This window comes from Colletotrichum abscissum, assembly GCF_030869225.1.
Source record: "Colletotrichum abscissum strain IMI 504890 chromosome Unknown Scaffold_15.1, whole genome shotgun sequence".
NCBI lineage: Eukaryota > Fungi > Ascomycota > Sordariomycetes > Glomerellales > Glomerellaceae > Colletotrichum > Colletotrichum abscissum.
Genome location: NW_026850043.1, coordinates 272,818 through 281,981, shown reverse-complemented (window position 1 = coordinate 281,981; position 9,164 = coordinate 272,818). Strand labels below are relative to the sequence as shown.

Here is a 9,164-nt window from a genome sequence, read left to right as displayed (position 1 = left end):
TTTAAACAGCCTATGCCTGGAAGCAGTAGGCTTGTAGAACCGCAATATTTCGCCGACAAGCAGCTGACTTCACTTGGGTAAAGTATGTGGTCTTGCTTTGAACGAATTTTGCAGTCAAGAATCGTATGGTGTCTTTCTTGAATGGTATATTGCCTCAAGCTTACTTGTTTTACTCAAGATGACAGTATGGTTCTCTGCAGGCCTTGCAGCAACATGAACCGGAACATCCATATGACAAGACTATAACGACACCACCTAGCTCCACTATTCGTAACAGCAGACCCTCCTTGGGCCACCTAGTATCCGTACAAGTTCACATTCTCCGTGGTGGAGGCCCGAATCCTCCGGTTCTCCCTAACAAGCAAGACACGGATCCACCAAGCGCAGAGAATCGAGAGCAAAGCGAAGCCAGCAGAGGCACCGAAGCCAATGGCGTAGCGGGGCTCGTCGCTCTTGGGCCAGAGGTAGGCACCGTAGATGTAGCCAATCTGGCCGCCGACGTTGGTCATGGCGAGGACGACTGCCTTCTTCTCCTTGGTCTGTGACAGCGTCGAAGAAGCCCAGCCGATGATGACGGAGTTCACTACGCAGAGAGTCAGAAAACGGGTGAATTTTGAAGGGAAAGGACAGGAACTAACCGGCATAGGCTCCCATTGGGAAGATGAAGCAGGCAACGTAGCGAGCCGCCGTGTTGAGTGTGGAGGCAGCCACTACGAAACCGAGAATCGCGACGCCGAGGCCGACCGTGATGTGCCATGTTCTCTCGTGAAGTCTGCCGGAGCTCCAGCCGAACAAGATACCCGCTGCACCGGCGAAGATGAACGGCGGGCACGTCATGACGAGGGTGATGGTCGTGTTGAAGCCGAGAGTCTTGACAACAGTCTGGTTCTCGTTAGCCATGTACCTTCAACCACCCAAAATGAGACAAGAGTACGTACGGGGAAGAAGGAGTTGAAACTGCAAGCACTCAAATGGAAATTCTGCATCAAACAGAACAGCCACGTCCTCTTGTCCTTCACAGCCTGCTTCAACCCATCCATAGCAGAAGCCTGCTTATCATCCGAGTCGGACAGCTTATCCTTCTCCATACGGGAGTGAGCGAGCTCGCGCTCGCGGTCGTTGAGCCAGCGCGTCGTCAGGGGCGTGTTGGGGAGGAGCCAGAAGCCGAAGAGGGCGACGAGGCCCGTGGCGGCGCCCTCGACGATGAAGAGCCAGCGCCAGCCTGCGATGCCGTTGAGGCCGTCCATGCCGGCGAAGATGCCGGCTGCGATGAGGGAGGAGAGGCCTGTTGCGAGGATCTGAGCGCAGTAGAGGAGGGCGATGCGGGAGGCGACCTCTGTGGGGGGTGTTAATTGATGATCAGAGAGAGAGATGAGGGGGCTGACCTTTGCGGGTGTAGAAGATTGATAGCATGTATGTTGCGCCTGGGTAGAACTGTTCCCGTGTAAGTGAAACTCTGTGGCTCGAATGGGATTTGGCATGACTTACAGGAGCTTCGGTGATACCGAGGAAGAATCTGCAAGCAACAAGACCTCCGTAGTTCTGGACAAGTGCCGTGCATCCTAGATGTCTGTTAGACTTGGTGGCCACGTTGTAATTTGACAGATTTCATACCTGAGACGACAGCCCAGATCAACATCCATGCGCTCATGTACATGCCGGGTTGAATCCTGGTGATCAACATGTTGGACGGAATCTGCATGAGAACGTAGCCGACAAAGAGACTGTGATGCTGTTAGTCGCGGTCATCCTCTGTTTTCCTTTACCAGAGTTTCTTTTCTTACATCGAAACTGTGGTATTGAACTCAGTTCCAGACATGCCCAAATCCTTCTCCAAGTTGTTCAGTCGTGCCTGAGCAATGGCGTTACGATCGACGTAGTCTGATTGGTCAGTCAGGTAATCCGATGATGGAAATTCGAGCGGGGAATCGTACTCAAGAAGTACATGATACAGAGTGTCGGCTGTTTGAAGGAGTCGTTAGATCTAGAACGAGCATCTGCGATATCAAGAGGTTTCAGAGACTTACCATTATCCGCCAATCTAGCTTCCGTACCAGCTTGATCTCTTCCGGGTCGGTCTTCTTCGCAGACCCGGTCCAGTCGCGGTTCTCCTCATCCTGAGGGACGGGCTTCTCGTCCATGATCACACTATCGACGGTATGGATAGCATGCTCTTCGCGCTCCACCGAAGGTGAACGCTTCTCGCTCGCACCCATTGTAGATTTTGCTGATATTGATATCGTGCTCGGGCCGTATTGTGCGCCTAGCAAAGTCTGCTTTTCGGGGTTGGGGGGATGTCAGAAAAAAGAGGGATCAGCGGGGCTAAACTCTGCGGTGAAGAGAGTTGCGGTCTAAGAAATAAGCATAAACGAAGATGGAGTCACGGCTTCTTACTTTGTTCTGCCAACCAACCCAAAGTGCTGGACAATCAGCAGGAACGTGGTATTTATGAACTTCTCAAGACTGTTGCATCGTTGATACCCCACGCAAAGGTCATTTCTATGAGTGACCCCCGAATCCGGGGTAACTGGATCAGCGGGGGCAACATTTGAGATCCGGTGCGTTTAAGAGGATAGCTGGGGAAACGACCCATGGGGAAGGGACCAGATTGCGACAGATTCCAACAAGTCGGAGCCGCGAGTCTGGGCAGCAAACGCGGGGTTCTCGGTGGTTAGATTTGGGATCCGAAGGGAGAAGAAAGAAAGAGGCGGTCGATGGGAATGGATAAGGGCAAGGGGGGGGGGGGGGTTCGATGAGACAAGCCGTCTAGAGGATAAGCAGGAGATAGCGTGCGAGGACAAGAGTCAGTCAAACCCACGAAGCACCAACACCCGCCGCCACTGGAGAGGTTGGAGTTGGTCAGCCACTGCAACTGGAGAGTGAGCAGCAACCCACATCACCCGAACTGTGGAAATGGGGAAATGGAGCCCCGCGTGCCAAGGCCCGAGGGAATGGAAAGTGCTGGGGTTAGCTTGGGGTTAGTGGCATTAGGGCCAGTTGCGTTGGGACTCTGAGACCGGGGATATGGAGAGGTGTGTGAAAAGGATAAATATGGTTCGTTCGGAAACATGTAGGGTGGATCAATGGATCTCGAGGTGCGTGGCCGGAGGCATGGACAATGGATGGTGGACAGCTAGGTGGGAACTTGGTGGTCAAGGACGATGCATGCCATAGCAGCTGGGGACTACTGAACCCTCTCTGTTTCTGAGCGTCATAATGTTTGATGACAGTCGAAGGTATGGTTTGGCAGTGGTTGACAACCTGCTATGTCGGGCATTGCCGTTGACGAGCTCTCGTAGGCATTGAGCAACCCTGAGATGAATCAGCAATTGAACCTCCACGCTCAAATGAATCTGGCTACGACGGGATTTACGTCGAGAGTATTTTGTATGCTTCTCTTATTCTACCCAGAAGGTTCTAGCGAATGCAGAACAAGGACTGCTTTGGCAAGTCACCGCGACTTGCAATTGGTAAAGACATTGGTGAGTTAACGACCGAGCTGGTTTGTGCTCCTCAACAGATATTCGAATTATTTGCAGATTTACAGCTTGGGTAAGTTATTTCCTAGAAGACCTCAACTCATCCTTGTATGGTCCCCTACCTACATCAAAAGTCGCTTCTTCGACTTTCATTCAGTTGTGTCAACTCATATTCCGACCCTCAGTAGATGTGCCTTCCAAACCAATCTTGTTGAGATCCAGCCATGATAGCTCGAAAATCATACAAGTTCTCTGGCTCGGTATATGGTATGAGTACTTGGATCGTAGTACGATTCGCTGTCGCACGGGGATGTGGCCATTCTTTCTCGCAAGCAGTCGATAACCTCTTCAACAGACTCAACTGCTGCCTCCCACATCTCTTCTCGGATCTGTAAGCCGATGGCTTTGTATGTACCAAGAATTTCCCATCGCTTCCAATCTTCTTTCTGCTTGATTAGAGGGCTCAATGCAGCTATAGCGCCTCGTTGATCCCTGTCTCTCAAATATTGTAGTAGCCAATCCAGCCGCTCTATATCAACCGTCAAATTTCTGTCTCTGATTGATTTGAACAATGAAACAAAAGCTTCTTGTCGTTTTGGGGTCAGTGTTAAGGTCCCTCCACGTTGCCAATCCTGGGCATGAATGGGGAAAGCCAAGTAATCCCAAGGCGTTTCTCCGTCGCCGTTGCGCAAACCCGTGTTTATAGTCTGTAAGTTGAGAGTTGAAAGGTATCGAAGCAGCTTAGTAGGTCCATAAAAAGCTGCTTCGTGAAGTAAGCCCCAACCATCGTCTGTTACACATGTTGTACTCGCTCCTGCCTCAATCAGGCACTGTGTGCCTCTGCGATCTCCGCTGTGAACCGCAAGCAGAAGCGGGGTTCTCCCACGATAATTTCGGGATTCGATATCGGAACCGGCCTCCAGGAGAACTCTCAAGCTCTCTCGAATAACGCGACGTTTATTGCCAGACGACGTAAGGTGGTGGATGGCACTGCAGCCTTGTGTGTCAGTAATGTTTACTGATGCTCCCGCTCGAATCAGAGCCTGAAGAATTGTTGGCAGATTATTGGACCCCGCCATGGAAGCAACCATCATTGCAGTATCGCCCCTCCTGTTAGTGACGTTCAACCGGCTGCCAGCATCAATCAGGTATTGCACCGTGAGAACGTGACCGCCCTCGGAAGCAAGCATGAGAGCAGTGCAGCCCGTCCAGTTAGCCTCGTTGATATCACACCCTAGATGTACGAGGTGTTTGACGCTATTGAGATGACCTTGTGTTGCAGCGACGTGTAACGGCGTGTTGCCTTCGTAGTTCCGCTGGTTGATGGCCCAACTGAAATCTTCAGCAGCCTGAAAGGCGGCGTCGAAATCACCCCTGCAAAGGGCATCATGTAGCGGGGTTTGACTGGCATTTACGGTCCATTTGCCAGCAGACAAGATGCGAGTGAGTACTTGCATCTTCTCTTCGGGTAGAGAAGGCGTGTTGGCAATCGTATCGTGCGCCTCATAGAACCAAGAGCTACAACAAAATTGACGATACGTAAGTAGCTACTCGTCGGAGCAACATCTTTGACAAACTTACTCATGGTAATTTCCATTCAATATCTGGTCTTCCCAGATCTGGAATAAATAGAGAAATATGTCGGTTGATCCTTGACCTATGACCCACTGTTTGTTTCGTCAATGAATACTCGTGCGAGTAGAAATGACCGAAGGGAGGCCTACCTCCAAGGCAGTCACGCCGTTAGGGTCTGTGTCACCCGGGAATACATTTCCAAAATGCAGCATCCACTGTTGGACTGTTACTGTCGAACTCAGAGAATAATCAGAATCAGTGGCAAGCCAGAAATTCGAACCAAAAGGGAGAATCCTGACGGGTCTAAGTGATACTCGCAGCCCAGTCGTAGCGCTCACTAGGGTCTGCATTTGGACTGCCCTGGAACATAGCCAAATTGGGAACTGATACTCTGCTGTTATCGATGTACCCGTTCTGCTCTTGCAGCTAGCCTCGGTGCATTTTGCGCTGTTGTGGAAACTCAATTGGCGGTTGAAGTTGACATTAAGATTGCCAACCAAGTTCCGAGCCCACCTCGTAAGAGTGTACGACACTGGCTTCGAAACATGGCATCGGCAGCAGCATGGAACTGGGCATCGGTCTTGCAGAAGACCTGATACCTGGTTGACAATACTCGAAGCTTGAGGAGTGATCAAGTCAGTGGGTGCCGATGCTTGAGGATTCGGTAAGGCTTGTTGAGATTGTCTCACAGCCACGACTTGTAGAGGTTTGTCTTCTCGGAGTGATTCTAAGTCTTCATCACAGCATGATGACTTTTCATCACGACACGATGACTTCTCATCCTTTGATGGTGGGCTCTCTGGAGCGTCTCCGGTGCCTGCAGAACTTTCAAGCTGCTGCACATTTGAAACTATCTGCATGCTCAGACTCTCGATTCGCAAAACGAGTTTCCTAAAGCGCAACGTAATCTCTTCAGCTTTTCAACAGCCATCTTATGTAGTTGATGATATGAATCTTACGTGATAGATTGAGCATTTATGGTTTGGAGCGCAAGTTGGAGGTTCTCCCTGGCTTCTCGCGCTTTGCCTCGACAATCGGAGAGCTCGGCCTGCAGCCAGAACCAGGCTCTCTTTTTGACCTTGCCTTTGTTGTCGGCACTCGGTGATCGGATGCAGCGTATTCGGATTTCTTCGAGGCTTTTTGTGGATTCTGTAAGCTGAAGCATGGCCTTTGCTAGGAACAGTGTTTCGCATTTTGAGTCATTGGCAATGACTCCTGCTCTAACGAGTTCTTCTTTGATCAATTTCAAAGCTTCGACCTACAGCATCGTGACGAAGGTCAGTGCATGGAATTTCTACCGTTTAGGATCTTTGAAGATTACGATGATCTGAAATTGTTGTCACAGACCTCATTACGAAGCCACTTCATCTCATCCTCGACCCCTGGGATCGCTCGGGCAATGTGAGCGACATGGCGAGCAGTGCTTAAAGCCTGGCCTATGGCTATGAAGCTTGCTACCGCCCCGACGACTTCCATTTCTTTTCGCAGTCAGATTTTCAAGATCCAGAGCAAGAGTGCGATATTCCTGGAAGGACCATGCGCGGGGTTGTAGAGGAAAGAGAGGCAAAGGTTCCATCATGGCGCTTGCGCGGACTTGGTCGAGCATCGCCTGATTATCGAGATGGGAGTATCCGTGCCCCTGTAGTCCTGTCCTAAGCGAAGGTCGTATGTGACCCAACATAAGACCTGGATGGGTTGGCTGCCTGCAACTCTGCATGTCAAGTCTGTGGGTGATTGGCTATAAGTGTCTGCTGCCTTGTGCCACTCTTAGAAACCGGCGCTTATCCTGCACCAACTTGATGAAGATAAAGCATCGTTGATGGAGGGCCGATTGGTTTCGAGACTCCATAGGCAGTGCGCGATCTTTACACTAAATCATTGCACCTGCCCATTCAATAAAATCCTGCTCACTGAGCGACTTTCAAGAGTACATGGAGGTATGTGGGAAATTGTTGCAAGGTGGGCGATAGCAGAAACGTCCAGCCTTTCAGACCTAAATATCCCTCTACCCAATATGTGCCGATCCTGGAGAAATGCATGACGCGAGGGAAATGATACTGAAGACCGGGTGCCTCTACGATATATCCAGCTCTGCTTAACGAAGAGTGACAGTGGTCAATGAAAGAAAAGAACAAAAACGGAGCAGATTGGAACAAGGTTGGTTGCAATTGGTCCTGGTGACAGAAACTCACCTGAAAAGATCGTCAAGACTTGGCGCTACGAAAACGGAGCGAGCCGTTGGAGGCTATGGGTTCGGAATTTCCGAATGATCAGAGCGGCACAGATACATGCTGGTAGCTTCGATTTCATACTAACATTCTACTCTCTTACAAACAGGCCAGCCATGCCCATTCCTGTGCCGACGCACATGCTCACAACACCGACCTCACCTCCAGATCTTCCGAGGCCGTGAAGCAGGGTGCTCGTCATGCGGGCACCGGTGGCACCAAGAGGGTGGCCCAGGGCAATAGCACCACCATCGGGGTTGACCTTGCCATCCTCGTAGGCCTGCTCCAGCTCAAGCGCTCTCAGGCAGTAAATCGCTTGACTGGCGAAGGCCTCATTGATTTCCCAACGGTTCACGTCCTTGTTCTCCAGGCCGAATTGGCCCAGAAGCTTGGGGATCGCCAGGGCGGGTCCGATACCCATCTCATCGGGAGCGCATCCGACGGTGGTGGCTCCGACGAACTTGCCGATGATGCTGTCGGTGAGACCCAGCTCTGTGGCGGTGCTCCGGCGCATCAAGAGCGTCGCGGCCGCGCCATCGGACACTTGCGACGAGTTGCCTGCCGTGCTGGCGCCGTCGGCCTTGAATGCCGGCTTCAGCTTCTGCAAGGCCTCAATCGCCATGTTGGCGCGAATGCCGTCGTCCTTGGTGACTGTGATTGTCTGCTCCTCACCGACCTTGTTGCCCTGCTTGTCCGTCTCCTGGAATCTTGTTGTGACGGGAACAATCTCCTTGGCGAAGGAGCCATCTTCTCTCGCCCTTGAGGCGTTGTGGTGACTGCGCAGCGCGAACGCATCCTGGTCCGCCCGGGAGACGCCGTAGCGCTCAGCGACGTTCTCAGATGTGATGCCCATGGCCATGATGCAGTCTCTCGCGTCCTTGACCGGCGACTCCTTGAGGGCGGGCCACACGTCTACCGGAATCGCACGGCTGCCGTAGTTGCGGGTCATGCTCTCCATTCCGGCACCAATTCCCACCGATATCGTCTCGGTCCTGATTTGCGATGCGATGAGGGCAATTGATTGCAGAGATGACGAGCAGGCGCGGTTGACAGTGTACAAGGAGGTGTCGTTGGGGTAGCCGACGTGGTTCATGGCCATACGGGCAGCCTTGGAGCCGCCAAGCTCCGAGAGGACGACACCGACTGCGACATCTTCTATCTTCTTAGGGTCGAGGTTCGGGTTGGCCTCGAGGGTGGCCTTGAGGACGGTCGAGAGCAGTTCTTCGGGGTATGCGTCCTTGAGCTGTCCGCGGTTCGACCGGCACACGGGCGTACGCAGCGACGACAGAATGACGACGTCGGAGGGCGCCTTCTTCAATACGGACGAGATTCCTTTGGGGATAGACATGTTTGTTATGTTTCTCGGAGCTACGGCCGTCAATTGACTGTGAATGTTGACAGAAAGCCAGACTTGTTGTACAGAAATGAGGAAGTAAGGTTTAGAAAGTAGCCCTCGGCCAAGGCTGTCTCGAAAAAGAGTCGGGTAAATGTGAGCGATGTCGCTTGGTAACCGGGGGAGCTTGAGCGATGTACTGCTAGTCAGGGAGAATAGCTCTTCCCCTTCTTCCGCTCAACTTCCCCAGCTTGATCCCCAAAGCCGAGGTGGGGGGACCCGCATAACATGGCAATTGGGTTCGGCAACCATACGCAGAGCTCTAAGCTCGGTCCCGGGGCTAAACGTTCAACCGGCATTTGAGTCGGCACCTACACCGAGATATACCGACGGTCACCGAAACCTGGCATGTATACCGAGAACACCCCGGCTATCCCATTTGGGTATGAGGCCATCGTCAGCCAAAACTGCAGTGTTACACAGTACTAAATCATCATCTACACTCAACTTGGTGTCACACCAAATGCCGGCTTTGAAAGAATTTGAACA

The 9,164-nt window shown here is 52.0% G+C and overlaps 4 protein-coding genes across 4 annotated transcripts; all 4 read right to left on the bottom strand.

Annotated features, from left to right (window-relative positions):
- Window positions 1-296: 296 nt before the first annotated feature.
- On the bottom strand, window positions 297-2,216 carry CABS01_07057 (major facilitator superfamily transporter; the record flags this gene model as incomplete). Its single annotated transcript, XM_060540421.1, has 9 exons — window positions 297-583; window positions 639-882; window positions 939-1,336; window positions 1,386-1,434; window positions 1,489-1,562; window positions 1,615-1,724; window positions 1,785-1,881; window positions 1,935-1,962; window positions 2,028-2,216. 9 exons carry the CDS (start codon window positions 2,214-2,216, stop codon window positions 297-299), a joined length of 1,476 nt encoding a protein of 491 aa, XP_060403306.1.
- A 2,220-nt stretch (window positions 2,217-4,436) lies between these two features.
- Window positions 4,437-5,423, bottom strand: CABS01_07056 (pfs domain-containing protein; the record flags this gene model as incomplete). The annotated part of the gene is made up of 5 exons (XM_060540420.1): window positions 4,437-4,476; window positions 4,551-4,997; window positions 5,061-5,146; window positions 5,204-5,283; window positions 5,369-5,423. 5 exons carry the CDS (start codon window positions 5,421-5,423, stop codon window positions 4,437-4,439), a joined length of 708 nt encoding a protein of 235 aa, XP_060403305.1.
- Window positions 5,424-6,009: 586 nt separating this feature from the next.
- Window positions 6,010-6,530, bottom strand: CABS01_07055 (uncharacterized protein; the record flags this gene model as incomplete). The annotated part of the gene is made up of 2 exons (XM_060540419.1): window positions 6,010-6,312; window positions 6,402-6,530. 2 exons carry the CDS (start codon window positions 6,528-6,530, stop codon window positions 6,010-6,012), a joined length of 432 nt encoding a protein of 143 aa, XP_060403304.1.
- An 843-nt stretch (window positions 6,531-7,373) lies between these two features.
- On the bottom strand, window positions 7,374-8,630 carry CABS01_07054 (acetyl-CoA acetyltransferase; the record flags this gene model as incomplete). Its single annotated transcript, XM_060540418.1, has 1 exon — window positions 7,374-8,630. One exon carries the CDS (start codon window positions 8,628-8,630, stop codon window positions 7,374-7,376), a length of 1,257 nt encoding a protein of 418 aa, XP_060403303.1.
- Between the last annotated feature and the right edge of the window lie 534 nt (window positions 8,631-9,164).